The sequence below is a fragment of the Larimichthys crocea genome, chromosome XVI (assembly GCF_000972845.2).
Source record: "Larimichthys crocea isolate SSNF chromosome XVI, L_crocea_2.0, whole genome shotgun sequence".
In the NCBI taxonomy this organism is placed as follows: Eukaryota; Metazoa; Chordata; class Actinopteri; family Sciaenidae; genus Larimichthys; species Larimichthys crocea.
In genome coordinates, this window is record NC_040026.1 from 8792074 (window position 1) to 8809131 (window position 17058).

Consider the following 17058-nt stretch of genomic DNA (forward strand, 5'->3'; position numbering starts at 1 on the left):
CACTCTTTTAAAGAGCAGTGCTGTAAGTTTTACAAATGTAGCTCACGTTGAGCTGAGATAACTTTGTTACCATTACAGCAAAAGTTTTAAGAAATTGATGACGGTGCAACATATAGATATAACAAGTTATTGAAAATACACAAAACACCATATATAAGTTCAGACAACAAGCTTGACACACAGGTACCTTAAAGTGCCAAAGGTACTGAACAGCCCGAGGCAATCATCTTCTTTTGAAGCTCTCACATTTAAAACAAAGCTTTCTGTATCTCCTCCCCGAGGGCATTGCTTCATAAGATGCTGGATGTGAATCATCCCTGACAATATCCAGAGCCTTTTTGTGAAGCTGAAATTCATAAATTGGAGAGAGAGATTGAAGGGATGCCCGTAATTTTAGACGGTAAACGCCTAAAGTATTTTCTCTAATGCGCCGTTTTCAGCAGGGGTCAACCAAACTGTTGTAGAGAAAGTCGACACACAGCTGATGTGCAAAGGTGGAGCACAGTTTCCCTTGAAACTCACATTCTTTCAGCTTTCTAAAAAAAAAAACTTTAAACATTGATATAACATTAGCAGAGATTATGGTACTTTATGGTACCTACATTGTGTAAAAAGCTTGTGTCAGAGTAAGATACAGACGTGGGGTCAGAGTGGGGTTATTGTTGTTTTTAAATATGTTTTTTTTTTCAAAAACCAGTGTGCAATAACCAGCAAATAGGTAAACATACAAGCATAATAGTATACTGAGGATCTTTATATCCTTATCCCAAAAACAAAGACATGCAAAACAACAACAATAGTATACTTAAGCATAGTAAGTAGTATTATTTCTATTACTTGCTAATTATATACTGTATTAGTATGCCTCATATATGTCATATGTTAAATTGAAATTATACTAATGAAGAGTTTTTGGGTCTCAAAAAACAAAAACAAAAACAAAAATACATTACTGTTAGCAATTTTCCAAAGCATGCTGCTTTATATAGTAGTATTAATATTGATAATAGTTTTTAAAGTGCTTTGACAGACAAGGATATACAGGAAACTCAACTCAACACAACTCAACAAAATAGCAACAAAGCCAAACAAAAGCAAGAAAAAATTTAAGAACATGGTATAGGCAACAGTCATTTAAAAAAAAACATAATGATATAAAGCAGTTAGATAAATATCTGAATAAGAACCAATAAAACATATATCATTTAAAAAAAAAAGACACAAGAACATACATACACCCATACAGATTCGTACACCACTATTTTCTAACATGATTTTCTTCTTATCTTCCAGGCTGCCATTGGTTACAGCACGAGAGTAGACTCTTATTTAGTGTTATATTACTACTGTGAGTGGTAATGCAGTTTGTTATAAAAGCACTGAATGGTGCACATAAGTGCTAATAGAAAATGGAATTCAACACGATAAAACACCTTTGACAAGCGAAGAAAAGGAGCATCTTTACATGTTATGTGTGAAAAGTGATAAAGTAACACGAGCGAGACGCAAAGGACACAGCTTGAAAGGAAGTGTCAGCTTGTATCATCACTTGTGAGTCTTTGGCTGTGTTTGGTTTGGTTGTGAAAAAGCTCCTTCTCTCTCCAACCATCAGTATCTCCTACCACCGCTTCTTATGCAACACTTGAAAAGATCATTTGACCATAATTCTTCACTGTGATCTACAGCTGACATCCAGTCCTCTATAAATACCTAAACGTATTCCACCAAATGCAAAGTGGATTTAATTGACATTTTCTGGGTGTTGACATTTTGGCCTTTTTAATACAAGGCATTTCAGCTCGCTTTTGCAGGAAAAGTGCAGGTGTATCTGATAACATAACATTAACAATGCAAGTTTTCTGACCATGGATTACAGCCATTGTTAATGAATTATACCTGCTGTGATGCGTCAATTTTTATGTTGCATGAAAAAAGCAAATCATTGTTTTACAACAGTCACACACCTTTTGAGTGTGTTTGCGGGTTACAGTTGAATTTTTTATTATGGGAAAAAACGTTTAGCTTCGGTTTAGTTTAGTTTTATTAGTCTTGGTTGTTGTTATGTTTTTAAAAATGTATTATAAAACGGAGGGTATTTGTCGGGAGCAAGATTAAAGAAGTTCAGAGGAGGTTTTAGAAATTACAAGCACAACATTTTGTGAAGGCAGTTAACTCACAGTCATGTAGAAAATGCCTTAATCTCAGTCAACACACACACACATAGGGCTCCAATTTTAGTTTCTTTTCTAAGAACACGGTATTGTTTCACTCAGTAAAACATTTTAGCATTAGTTTTTAGTTAGTTAGGTGTACGTGAAAGTGAATTTCTCGTTCCTGAGAAAAATATGCCATCATGTGAGACCCAGCTGTTCCTCTCTGATCACCCCTTGAGCTGGATGCAAAAAGTACTGCGCGCACACACACACACATGCATAGACACATGTCAATAATTCTTAACAATTCTCTGTGAACCTGAATTGAAAGCTGCTGAAAGGCCAAGTTACTGTCCACGTAGTAATATGCGTAGGATGGATGATCTACCGGAACAGGACAGGAAATGTTTTGATTCATTGATTAATTCATAAGTTCTTCCACTGCTAGTTTTTGTAACAAATGATTTTATTGCTATAACAAGTGTAGATGGTTGCTGTGTTGTACCAATTAAACCTTTCTGCGTTACTTTACGTACTGTTTGCAGCTATATGCAACTCCAAGAGCAGAAGTAATACCAGGTATTTATGGGATAATGATCAAAGAGGTGCTGATGGCAGACTTAAGTTATAGACAGCAGAGAGAAGAGATTTAGAGCTAAAGCAGCAAATGACTGAAGATGAGTAATAAAAGCCAAAAAAAAAAAAGTAAAATGAGGTGATGACATGGTCACAGGCAGGAGGAGAGGCACGGACGTCAAAGCCTCACACACATCAGCACAGAGGGAGAGATTATCCTGAGGCCTTTGCTGATGATGACTCATAAAGACCAGTGTTCATGCTTAGCGTGCGGTGTGTCTGAGTGTGTGTCTGGTTCTTTGGAGGGTGCTTATCATTTCACGAGGATGTAAAAGATTTCTTCCGGTGTGTGCTCTAAAGTGACGGTGTTCATTTTACTGTGAATAGTTTCTGTGTGTGTGTGTGTCCTGTCTGCCTAATCCCAGCAGGGGAAAGCAGCTGAGTGTTGAGGCAGTAATTACAGGAAGAAGCTTTCTTAAACTGTCTCTCACTTTCTCCATGGCTGGCTGTTTCTCTCCTGTCAAATGAACTGTGCAGTGGAATAACGTATCAAGGTGTCTGCAGATTGAGCACAAAACAGTAAATGTTCCTCGCCACCGTCAGTGTGCCACAAGTTAAATATGATTTGTTACCTAATGGGCAACATATGTGCAGTACCAATACAAAGGTACAAATACTTAGATGTAAAACACTTGCCCACCACTGGAGGGACCCATTTCAATTCCTGGCAGCATCTGTTTGTCGAATGCTGGTAGAACATCATGTTCTGGTGAATGCACTAGCAGCTCCACTTCTGTAGTTCGCCTGTGAGACAGCTGGTGTCACATGAAGAGGATGAACACTTTATCCTTCCCAGACCAACGCAGGGGTCAGCAGTGACAGGGACTGTTACACATTACAAATTGTGAAGAGAAAAAAGTGTGTGATAGCTTATCGTTTGTCAGATTGCTGTTGTGGCAATATTCCCGAATGGAGTGCGCCACCACTTGCTGTGTGTTTTGACAGCTGATTTAATAAATAAGTCATAGATCATAATTTATCTTGATTGAATTACTCAGCTTTTTTACTTTTTGGTGACTGTCCACAGATGATCTCATCTCCATCTTTGGTTCAGTGTCAGCAGCTTTCTCAAGCCAAGTCTTGTGGATGTTTTGTGTTTCAATGAAAATAGCCATAGAAAGAAAGATAGTGGTATATGATTTATTCATATGCAAAAAACATTTTAGAGCCAAATACAGAATAAAGTCAAAAAGAGGCACGGCCTGTCAATAGTTAATAGTCCCCTCAGAGGTTTGTCGGGTACTCTATTGCTGCTATATCCATTTTTTTGTTGTTGTCAAGATTCACTCTTCCACTGTCTCCCTCCATCCTTTGAACTTCATCTCTTTCTGTCTCCCTGACTCTTCCTCTTCCATCTCTCCAGGCGGCCTCATTTATCAGTCAAAGTTTTATTTTCCCCGCCTAAAAAAAGGTGTGAGATAAGACTTTTCTCTCACACAAGGATCTCGGGATTGATGAAAGCATTTCAAAATAAGACTCATAGGAATATTCAAGCTGTACCTCAGTGTTATGCATAACCATAGGCTTTTTGTCCTAGGTGTATGGAGTATGAAGAGAATGAGAATATTTTTTCAGCCTCTATCACAGGAACAGCAGTGTGGCATACAAAACATTGTATTATTTTTTATCCTAGTGCTAAGAAAACAGAAACATTCCTCTCAAGCATTCACATTATGTTCACTGTATGGCTGAGAAAAAAGGGGAATATGTGGGTCTGTCGATAAAGTTTCCAAATTGTTTTCGAATTAATCCGCAGTGCGATAAATGTACAGGAATCGTGCAGAGTATTAAAATGCAGAAGCACATACATAATACTGATGAATCTGTTCTGTAGATGCATATGTACCTACTGCTGTAACACTGCAGGTCTACTGAAGAATAAAATTGTAGCGTCAGCAAGGAAAAGGAAAGCAGAGGCTCGAAGAATCATTAATATTACACTGTGTTCACCTAATTTGTCTCTATCTGTTCTTCGGTGCTCTCTCTCTCTCTCTCCTCCCTGCTCTTTCTAACCAGGAACTCAAAATATTACTATGCCTCCTGGGCAATATAGTCAAACCGTACTGCATCTCAGATCAGTGGGGAGCTGGGGAGGGGAGGCTGATCAATACACTGAACTCTTTAGCACAGGAACCTGCAAAGCTCACACAGCCCACACCTTTCACACAACATTAGCTGCAGCGTGGGATCACAGCACAGCAGAAACACACGCATTACACACACACACACACACACACACACACACACACACACACAAATAATCTGTAAATTAAAAAAAAATCATTGAAACAGCATTACCCATAACTTTTAACTTGAATATGTTTTATCTTGCCGGTGTGATCGTATCTTGATGAATATTTGTCTTCCTGTCTCTATTACGTAGCAGCTATCAATACCTGTAATCACAGTGAGATAGCTGTGCCATTTAACATGTATTATCAGCGTCTAGTCCAGCGATGCAGCGATTCATTGATTGCATTATTCACTGTGGTTTAAAGTGTCAGGTTTCTGACACTTACAATCAACAAAGTGACGCGAGTCAAGAGCTGGTCTTAAAACAGCATGTAATCACATGGAAGGCATAACACATGCATGACAGATGTATCAGTTTCCATTTTTATTTATTTATTATTTCTATTTAATTTTTTACAAAAACTGAAAAAGACCATAAACCCACGAGGAAGCTGTTTATTGAGGTAATAAACCAATAAACATAGGTTCATCTATACAATCTGCCTTATTTTTGCAGCCAAGTGTGCTGCTCCCTGCAGGCCATTAGAAAGAATGCAGGTTTAAGACACTCTGCATTGGTCTTCCCTTTATAGACTCTGACGCAGGGCGGCTGTGACTCAGGAGGTAGAGCGGTTCAGTCCCTGTCTCTTCCGGTCTGCATGTCGAAATGTCCTCAGGCAAGACATTGAACCCCAAACGATGGTTAGCTCCCAAAAACGGATGAGCAGCTGGCACCTTGCATGGCAGCCAATGCCATCAGTGTGTGAATATGTGTGAATGAGAGATGTAGTGTGAAAGTGCTTTGAGTGGTCATAAGACGCCATCTAAGTACAGTCCATTTACAGCCAATTACAGCAGTGAACTGGCACTGCCCCAGATAAGTCCTCTAATGAATACTGCCCATGGACATGGTTGCTTCCATCAAAGCCATATTTTCTTGTCAGTGGATATGAAAATGGTCAAATTAAGGTGAAAACTGCAGTGGGATGTTATTTCTTGAAATGTGGGTCCTGAGCCTGTTGCATGTATGAGGGCCTGTGTATGTATATAGTATACTTCATTTCACATTTGGGCCTTGGTGCTTACCTTTTTCAAATCAGCTTGATGCACGTGATTCAGAAGCCGCCCTCTGCCTGTTCGTATGGAGAGTAAGAGCGTATAGAAAAGGGGAAGCATATGGAGGGAGACAGATGAATAGGGAGGAGGAGCAGGCAGCTGGAGGGGATGGAGAGGTAAACGGAGGGTGGAAGAGATTTTGACAGCGAAAGCAGGAAGGGAGAGAGAGAAGAAGAAGAAGAAGACATGGTCACCTGTTTCGGCGAATAGACAGAGGAATGCCTGTATGTATGGTGTCTGGATGTGTGGGAGGGAGCCACACATACACACACAGACACACACTCACACTCACTCACTCACTAATGAGCTCTTCACAAAGTGCCCTCCCTCTATACCTCCTTTCCCTCCTTCCTCATGCGCTTCCCTTCTGTTCTTCCCTCATTCCCTCACTGCCTCCGTCTTCCCATCATCCTCTTTTATTCTGCGGAGTGGATTCACTCCACAGGGGCCACCAGCCGGTCATTCTGGCCAAACCTCTCTGCTTGTTTTTCACTATTGATGAAATTAGAGTTAAAGAGAGAGAGCTATCCTTCTGCACAACACACACACACAGACAGACAAACACGTAGACACACAAGCAGGGAGGAAGCTAAGGTTTGAGGAGCAGGTGCACTTCAGGTTGAATGTGAGTCTGTGTGCGAATTTGTGTGTGTGTGTGTGATGTGAAGAGAGAGAGACAGCGCGAGAGAGAGAGAGAGAGAGCGAGACAGGGTGATGCACACATAAAGCACATCCATTGCCACCTGCTCTCCAGCTTTTATGTGTGTGTGCTCACAGAGAGCTCGAACGCTCGTGTGAAAGAATTCACGTACGAGAGAGGGAAAGAGACGAGGAGGGAGAGAGAGCAACACAGACAATATGCGCTAAAAAAACAGGGGGAGACATAGAGAGAGAAAGAGGGGGGTGGGCTTAGATACAACCATCATAGCAGCTCATATTCTCCCACCAGCTCACAAGAAGACCGACGCTCAGCCTCCACCTCTCTCTCCTCCTTCTTGTTTGGTCTCCAGTGAGGGGTCTCTCCCCCTGCTGTGTCGATTGGTAGGCAGTTACAAACGTTACTATTTTGAGAGACTCTGCGTGAGTGTGTGTGTGTGTGTGTGTGTGCGTTCCATGCTCAGCGGCGACCGATCGAAAAGAGGGGGAGAGAGGCAAAGGAAAGGCAGAGTGTGGTTCAGCTCGTTCCTCTGCACATTAAGTGCTGTGCAACAAGAGTGATGAGGGAGAACAGGGAGACTCGGACCCGCGGGTGACTCTGAGCCACGCTACCGAATCCAGGTAGAAGGTAGACTGTGAGTCAGGAGTTCGTCTGCCAAGGAGCTCTGGAGAACAGACCCAGAAACATTATTTATTTTTTTTTATTTCAAGAGGGTCAAAGGGAAAAAGAAAGACAAAAGGACACTAAGGTGGAGGTGAGAAGAGAGGAAAGATGGCGAGTTTTGGAAAACTCACAGACTACTTTAATCGGCGTAAGTCTCAAGAGGATCTGCGAGTGGGCAGGAGCTCACAACGCAGTGGGAGTTACTGCTGCACTGTGGCAGAGGCCAGGTAACCTTTGTGTTTGTGTGTGTCAATGTGTGTCTGTGTCTGTGCACAGGTATGCTCAGGCACCTGGCTGGCTGTGAACATACATTGTCACGTCCCTGTGTGTCTCCTTCTGCGCGACCAAATGTTTTCATGCATTTAATGTTTATGTTTACTTGTTAAATATATTTGAATAAAAATGCAGGCTTGATCAGTGTTTTCCTGTGTGTCTTCACACAGACCGGACTGTCAGGCATACAGGTGTTTGTATACATGAGCTCGCCTGCGTGCATGTGTCTGCAAACATTGTGTTACATAAGTGTGGAGGTGCAGTAGATGTGTGCTGTCAGGCATGACGCCGGCTACTATGGATTCTTCCCACTGATGCATCGTTGAATACGGAGGCTTTTCTATAGATAGAAACAGGATGAGAGAGGATCGACATTCTCCATATAGATGAGAAGGGCAGGCAGAAAGTCTACCTTGTGCACGTTCCCTTTCCATCTCCCATATTTCATACTGTCCCACTCATACACACTGGGAGCTTCCCAGTGACAGCCACAACTCTCTACTGTTGATTATTGAGCTGCAGAGAATCTAAGGGTTTCTGGGGAAATGTTTCAGGTTTTACACTCCCTATTTCCCAGACAATCTGGGGATTTGAAGCAGCAGCAGAGTTAGTCCACAGGCAGCTCTACAGCCAGAGTAGTTATATTTAAAATGACTTTTGAAGTACGCGTTTGACTTGTTTCATTTCCTGTCTCCTCTTGACCTGAACCTACATTCCTAAATCACAGTCACTGAATGAGATGCTGTGTGATTGTAAATTTCCTCTGTGTCTTGTCATGCATCTTTCTTGGATGGATTTAGAAATTGTACCTTCCACGACAACCCCCAGAAGCTGTTCACACCCTGCAAACTTAATTTGCATCTCTTTACTAAGTTCTAGCAAGCTCCTTTACAGCACAGTCAGCATCCTAAATTCAGAAGAAGATGGAATTTGCTTTGCCAGCTATTTGAGCAAAAAAAAGCTTCACAGAAGTCCTGCGTTTCTCTTTTTCGCCTTTCCGTCCTTATAATTGGTAACCGTGACCTTCGACAAATGAACCTTCAAGTTTTATAATTCCATTACATCGCTTGCGAGCTGATGCTAAATTATATAACCAGGATGAAAAGTACAAATCACAATAGTGTAATGAACTCCCACTGCTGCCACTACTCTAGACTTTGAAATAATGTCCATCAAATCTCATATCATTCACTCACAGTACAAGTGTGAACGTGGGTGGACATGTGGTACCAAAAAAGCTCTCTGATTCCCTGCTATTACAAATCCAGCATCTCTCTCATCCCCGCAGTGTCTTTGTCTTGGCCTCTCCCACTCACTGTCTCGCTCACACAAGGCACACTCTTCCCACACCCCTCCATCTTTTCTTGTCTTTTCTTGCTTCAGACTTTAGTCGTTCTTGTTTGGTGTTTTGTTTTTTTTATTCTTGTTATTCCCTCACTCATACCTCTTCTCTCTGTACTTTGACATCCACCAAGAAGGAGCTAGAGGGGGTTAAGGGATCTGAGTTGCAGTAAGTCTGTTTGTAGATGTTGAACCAGGACAGCTGAACTCTGCTTTCTTTGTCTCTGACTGAATTGGAGCAGAGAAAAAAAAAAAGCAAAGAAAAGTCACCACTTACTGCAGATATAGGCCTAGATATTTGTGTTTTCCTAAGATGCATGTATGTCTTATGTACATAGAAAGGGTGTGACTGAATATAAAACAGGTTCATGGCCTTGTAATCACCTCTCTCCAACATTCTAAGCATTGTCTTGAAAGTACCCATGACACCTGCCACCATTTACGGAGACTAACAAATGACCTTGTCTCTAAATTTAGCTTCGCCAAGAGCTGTACCTGCCCCGCTGGCCTTAAAGCTGTCAAACTTCCACACCTGTCGGATTGCATTGAGATATTTGGAACCTTTTAATTTGAACTAAATGTTATTTAAAAGCTAGAACAACCTGGCCATTATTTTTAGTTTGATTAGTGTTGGATGTTCTCTCATAATTTGCTTTTAGCAGCCCAACTGTGCAAATCGTTTCACTTATTAACATCCTTCCAGGTCTCACAGCTTTTTGCCGTGAAGGATCATGATTATAAATTACATGCACATAACTTCCAAACGACAAATACTGTAATTTCAGCATTTTTTCCTGCAGAGAGTAGGCAAATACTCTGCCCTCTCTGAGATACAGCCATAATGAATGGTGACAAGTTAGTCAGCCCATGATTCACGATGAGGGATGACAAATTAGTAATGTAATAAACACATTAATGTCCATTATTCTGTAATGGAGAGGCATAAATCTGCAAGCTGACAATAGCTGGCCTTTGCTCTTGTCTGCTCAAAGCTGCTTCATTCTATCTATTCAGTCTGATGACTTCTAGACCAGTGTCTACTGAGTCACAGAAAGATAAAGACAGAGGTTAATCTGTCCATCTCCTTTTGTCTCTGAGGGTCAGTCCTGTTTCTCTCAAACTCTTGTCCAATTCTTCCCCTACTCAGACATCTAAAGGCCTCTATCAGTGCAATCAATCAATTCAACATGTTTTCTTTTCACATTCACAGAAAATAACTTATCCAAAGTTAACTTTTACTTGCCCCTATACAAGCGATGAAGAGGATGTTGGCTCTCGCACTTCACTGATGTTTTTCGGAAACTGAACCCTGTTTTATCCGCCTTGCTCTCAAACTTGTGCCAAACACAGATGATGTTTTGTCCATATCCTCTAAACGCCACCCAAGTAGACTCCTGCTTCCAGGATAATGGAAACGCTCGCTTGCACTTACGCTCATAAACTTTGCTTTTTTACTGTGGATGTGCAACTCTCACCAGAGTTGAGGGGTAAGCGAGAAAACATGAATTATTTTTTACCAATTGCCCAATTGTTCGAAAAAGTGAGTTCGAAAAATGTAATAGTCTAACGTGGCCTCTTAGTTTCCCGGGGCATTTAGGCCCCATTTATTATTGATAAGCCCTGCACAGGTGTAGATTACAACTTTATGAATATCCATCTTTGTGAAGACGTTAATGTCAAGAAGGGAAAAGATAATACATGACTAGAAGTAAAATGAATAATACACATCTGCAGTCAAACTCAATAATACAGATCAAGACTTTTGATGAATGGCTGAGTAGCAAGCAGTATGTTAGGCTTATTAGTTTGGTAACCATGTATTATTTAACCAGCTACAGAAGAGCGTTACATTAATAAATGGAACATTCATTAGAGATTTATAGAAAGATAAAAAGAAGTGATATAGTTCTCATTTGTGTGAATTGTTTTAGTCTGTGTTAAATCTTAAAATGGTTTAATCACAAAAAGAACTGAAATCTCTTGCATCAAAGATACTTTGATGAGCATGTGTGTGTGTGTACAACTGTGTGTGTGCGCGTGTATTGCAAGCTGTTTCAGCACCATGGATAGTTCTCACTACAGCCGCCTTCAACAAGAAGCTACTAGAAATGGATTCCTATTCGGTCCAGCCTTAATGACGATGCGACAACCGCTACAGCAGCTCGGGTTAAGGTTGAGGTTATAAACTCACAATGAATCACTCTTCTTAACCGTGTAGAAATAGGTTTTAGTGTCAGGGATGGGAAAATACATCAGCAGTTGCAGTTTCACAGTCAAGGGGTTTCATGCGCTACTTTTAGCAGTAAAATAGGTCACTAATACAAATGGCCGCACATCTGTTGCAATAAATCTGTTCTTGTAGAAAGCAAAGTGCTTTAGCCTGCAGTCCGAGCTCTCTTTATCAATCAAGTGCAGAACAAGATAGAGGGAGGAAACCAAAGAGCCACTGGATGAGTGCGCAAAAGCATGTTCAGAACCCTGTTTTGCTCACATGTGCATTTTCCTCAAATAAACCTGTTCTGGAAATGCACTAAGTGTATTTTCTCCATAGACTGCATAAAATATGCACATAGTATGCATCACTCATAGGTTTACTGTAATCATAAGTGTGGGACTCTGGCCGCTGCCATCTTAGCAGTCTTGCCGCCTCCCCACTAATTAAAAAATTGGCAAAGACATGCAACGTAGCTGAAAAGTCTGGTTGCTCAACTTGTGATGGTACCCAACTGTCAATCAAAGCAGCCATGCTCTCAATTATGCAGAACTTTAGGCCATAATATAATTCATACAGGTGAGTCACAAACAGGGAAATTAGCGATAGAGGTCAAAACTGTTTTTTGTACCAGGCTGTAAATATGTGTATTCCTGCTGTGAAGTTTTACTATGGGGGCTTCTGGAGATTGACTTGATTTGTACCCAGCTTCAAGTGACATCCACGGAGGTTGTCGCTGGATTTACACACATCACCATCACTTCATCGTCTCATAATTCTTTTGCCATATCTCTCCTTTTTTCTACTCTGTAGTATCTGATTGTCTGTCATTCTTCAAGTTTAATCTTCTGTGTGACACTGAGTATCAAAGTATTTTTCTCTCACACTCAAACACTTTGCCACACACAGACTCTAACAAAGAAAGTGAGTTGTCCCGCTTGACTGCAGCACCAGTGATAATACATTTGGCAACAGAAAACATGTCGCACACTTGATGCTTACAACTCAGGGCAAGTCATTGTTTTTGTGAAAATGCATATTGCTGCTGGGAGGCAAAAATTAGCCTCTCCTCTCTTCTCCTCTATTCTCCTCCTGTTTTTTGTAGACAGAGTCGCTTAGCAACAGGTTTGTAGGATGAGTTAGACCCGAATTGTCGGAGTGGCCTGGGCCGGCTGTTCAGCCCAGTGTGTTATCATCATGGTGTGCTGGTGGGAGGCCACCAACTGTGTTTGTGTGTGGTTGTCTGTGTGTGTGTGTGTGTGTGTGTGTCTGTGTGTGTGTCTGTGTGTGTGTGTGTGTTTACCGATGGACCCTGAGTTATTTCATCTTATGCCAACGATTGGTGAGTGTGTGCATACATGTATGTTTGCTTCAGACAAATGCTCGTGCAAGTCAGTAAGTGAGACACCTGCCTGTTTTTATTACCATCAAAGTGTGTGTGTGTGTGTGTGTGTGTGTGTGTGTGTTACAGTCGCTATCAGCTCTTCCTCTGATATCCAGCAATACAAAAGCATTATTCATCATCAGACTGGCCCTGCTTCTCGAGGCCTGTGCTTTGAACCTCATTCAGGGATTTACTGATCCCAGGTCAAATATTCACAGCAGCAACACCCACCTCCTCTACCAGGGGAGTAGTTTACTACCTGACAGTGGGCATACTGTATGTCAGCGCTATACTTCTCGAGCCTGCGGATGTGCTGACTGAACTGGCTGTCAGTTTACCTGATAGCTCCCTGGTGATAAATAGCCCCATGCCTGCCTAAAAATACATCCTGAGCCAGACATCCAAGAGAGTTGAAAATATTTCACTCAAACGTGGGCGCACAAGAGTTTTACTGAAGATTAAAAACATGCTGGCCGCTGTTCAGTGTGTAATACAACCGACTGATGCTGCAACATTTGATTCTTGAATTAATTACTTGATTAATGATCTTCTATTGTAAAGCCAAGCATTTAACGGATTAGATGCGATCGTGTGCCTAGATCAAAGAATATATAATTAGCCAGCTTACATCAACATGTTGATATGTAAATTTGTATTGCCAGTTGTACATGCCAACATGGTTTTCTTTAACATTAGACCTTAAGGGAATATGCGTATTTGCCTTCATGTAGGGAGTTAGATGATCTCACTACCACAAAGGAGTTTAGCTTAGCATAAAAATTGGAAAATGGAGAAACTGGAGTCTTGTCATCGTCATGAGGTTGCCAGGCAACTAGTAGAGATTCCAGGAAGTCTGCGCTTCTGGCCATGAAATAGTGTAGCGCATAATTCCCTGTAAAACGTGTTTTTTCATTTTGATTTCGTACGGATTAAACACAAGATATAACATGTTGTTTCCAGTCTCTGTGCTAAGCTAAGATAAGCTGATTGCCTTCTAACGCCAACTTCATATTTAATGGACAGATGAATCTTCTCATCTGAAGTTCGGCCAGAAAAGTGAAGAAGCATATTTCCCAAAATGTTTTTTTTTGGCCTTTTTTTATTGATAGTACAGCTGAAGATAGACAGGAAGCAGGGGGCAGAGAGAGGGGGAATGACACTTGATTAACTTGATTGATTTGCAGTGTCCTAACCCCAGAGAATTAAGTCTCTTAACACCAACCCATTACATTTATTTTCTAAAATAAATCGCAGGCTAAAACCCAGCTCACTGAGACCATCAGTACACGTCAGCCCGGGGGAACTCAGCTTGCATGTCCTCGATTGATTTTCAGCCGGGGATCATGTGTTCTGTGCCCAAACTTGTCACGCAAGAGTCTGGAGGTCAGACATTGTCTACCAGCTCTGATGTCTGTAATGCTGGCCACGTTTCACTGAATTTGATCACATCAAGCTTAATCATAGCTGGCATCGAAAGGGGGCAGGTTCGCTTATGTAATACTAATCACATCTGCTGTAATGCAATATTGGAAATCTAGTAATTGTTTCTGTATCAGCTACTTGCCTAAATGGATATGTTTTCTTAGGCTTAAAACGAGGGGTGTTTGTCCTCTTGGAAAATACATTTACATACAAAAGCCACCTCAGAACAATTAGATAGCTGTTTAACATTTACATCACGTCTCATTATTGATATATGCAGATTATTTGAATGTGTTGTGCTTGTCACAAATTGCTATTAAACCGATCTTGCGATTGTGGCTATTGATTGGAGTCCCACTGGAGAGCTTGCGGTATCAACTGCTATGAAAGACAACTATGTTTTTATATTGGTTGGTTTCCAAATTGCCCCCAGCTTTATTATGCTGAGGTGGAAGCAATTTCACTATTGATCAGTTCAGCTGCTCTCTTGTTGCCTATTAACAGTGTGTGTTTATCAGTGTGTGTATGCATACATGTTCTGCCACAGTTATAGCTTGAAAATCTTCCAAAGCAACATTTATCCAACATTGTCCATTGCACAACCAATAGAATGTTTTTTTTTGTTAGATGCACTAAAATGCAGAAATAGAATGACCTATCTATGCTATCCAATCAGGTCGCTGGAAAGGAAGCTGCAGAGACCTCTACTGGCTAAGTCCCGCACTCTTCCCAGCATCCCCCAGTCTCCTACAGTCTCCAGGGTCCATCATTCTGATCTCATTGGTGGGAGTCCTCCTCGTAGGAAGAACCCGCCCGCTGCCACCAGCCACCTAAAGGCGTGCACGCTGCCACCTGCAGGTAAAGCTGATTTTTTTTCTGTCATCGTTGCTTTGGGAATGTGCGTTCACCAAAACAGCAGAGTTTGACTTTGTAGAATCGACTGCAATTGTGTGATTCTTTAATCTCCTTTGCTTGTTTATTTGTGCATTTGTTCACAATATCGTACTAAAATCACTAATCTGATTTTGACAGAGCCTGAGTAAATTCTCCCCGAATCTGCCCCAAATGCACTTTAATACACAACATCAGGCTGGAGATACAAGAGGAATGATGCCACTAAAGCTCAGACTAAAGTGTTCTTAGAGATGTCGAACACAGCCTGTTTCTTTTTCCTTACAAACTTCGCCAAATACTTTGCCTCTTTGATATTTGTCTCACCTGATGGAGAGCACACAGCAGCTAGCTATAAATCAAACACCATTCACCTGAGAGGGGAGACTGTCTTCGGGAATCCTGAAGCTGCAGCCTGCTGGCAGAGAGTGCTTTCATCTAATGGAGGGTTGAGGTGTTTTTTTTTGTTTGTTTTTTTTGAAGGATGAAAACATTTGTAGGTGTTGAAGAAAGTCAAACCCTGCAGAGGGCCTCGAAATCTCTTAATAAATGTAATTAAATTACATTAATAAATGAACATGCATTAAAGGTCCAGTGTGTAAGATATAATCCTGAAATGCTAAACCTGAAAATAAGAACTGTTGTGTTTCCGCTGTCTCAAAATGAGTCCTTTAGATCTACAGTAGCCCAGAAAAGACAAACCAATCACTAGAGTTGCAAAGGGGTGGAAAATTTCAGGAAAATGTCATGCGAAGTTAAACTAGGGAATTTTGGAAATATTCCAAATTGGAAACTTCTATGGGAACTATGGAAATTAGTGGGAATTAATGGGCTAGCATCATAAATGGTAAATGAAATTATTCTAGATTTAGCTAATTTACCATCTAACTTATCAGCTAGCTATCTACTGTACAAATGCATTTCATGTGCTGTTTGCAAGTTAAATATTAATAATTAATTAACTAATAATTATTTAGTAAAACAGTTAACATTAATTCCCAGTTTATTCCCATTAATTCCCAAGGAAAGTTTCCAATTTGGAAAATTCCAATCACTAATCTAGATACGGCCTTTTGCTTTTTATTTATTTGCTAGAGTTTTTCCTACATGCTTGGAAGGAGAGGGTGAGGCATGGGAGAGTATTCATTTGGTTGCAATCGGCTACTTTGCTGCTAGGTGGCATCAAATCCTACACACTGGCCCTTTAAGTTACTAATAAAAGTAAAATATTAGAACGATGAATTGGTGTAGAATATTCATCTGAACATTTTCTTCAGGATATGAAAACTTGCGCTTGCTTTTACAGAGTTTTAAAAGTGACCTACATACCGTTTGCTTAAACACATTCATAATTTCTCAGTGGATAATTCAACATTGGATTCTGTTTTCTCGCAGCTCTCATAATTTTCCAAAGTGCGTCATGTAAAGTAATCTCCAACCCTTTAACACCACATCTGAGACATGGACAGACTACAGATATGTCAGCAAGTCGTGCACAGATGTAGAGTCAGAGCAGGACATGCCTCACCTTAAACATCCTTACACATACTCCTCCTCCTCATTCACATGCTGACAAGTCATAAACAACAGTGGTCTCTAACTGCTGATTCACATTGCATCGACTCGGCTTGATCAAAGCTCCCGACCACCGCCAGATGGATGAGAATTGTCATGGGATAAAAGAAAATGCTGTGTTATTATCGTCGTTATTTGTGATGTTTGATACAAAAGAAGATTTCACGGGAGGCACACACACCCTCAGCCCTGCGTTTCCCGAAACCGCACTCAGTCGTCTGTGGAGCTTTTGAGAGAGAATAATTGCGTAACTCTACAAAGACAGGAAAGAAGCGGCAAACATCAGAGAAAGGGATCTTATTAAAATATAGCAAAGTCTTTTACTTGAAATAAACCATAGTCCCACTGGATTCACAGAGAGACAGGCAGCAACAGATCTGGCACTGACTACGGAAATAACTCAAACAAGCAAAAAGTTATCACAGTATAATTCGGAAACACTCAGATCCTTCTTTGTGTGCTAACATCAGAGCTACCATGCAGCCCTTAAAATATTTTACCA

The 17058-nt window shown here is 40.9% G+C and overlaps 1 protein-coding gene across 2 annotated transcripts in view; it reads left to right on the plus strand.

Annotated features, from left to right (window-relative positions):
• Positions 1-17058, plus strand: part of ankfn1b (ankyrin repeat and fibronectin type III domain containing 1b) — a 122561-nt gene that overhangs the window by 11107 nt on the left and 94396 nt on the right. The window contains exons 1-2 of one of the 2 annotated variants that reach the window (XM_019268311.2): positions 6876-7685; positions 14767-14948. In XM_019268311.2, coding sequence (XP_019123856.2) covers positions 7567-7685; positions 14767-14948 — 301 coding nt within the window. In that variant the 5' untranslated portion in view covers positions 6876-7566. Of the gene's footprint in view, positions 1-6875; positions 7686-14766; positions 14949-17058 lie in introns of those variants that run through there. The other variant, XM_010733081.3, reaches the window with a different exon arrangement.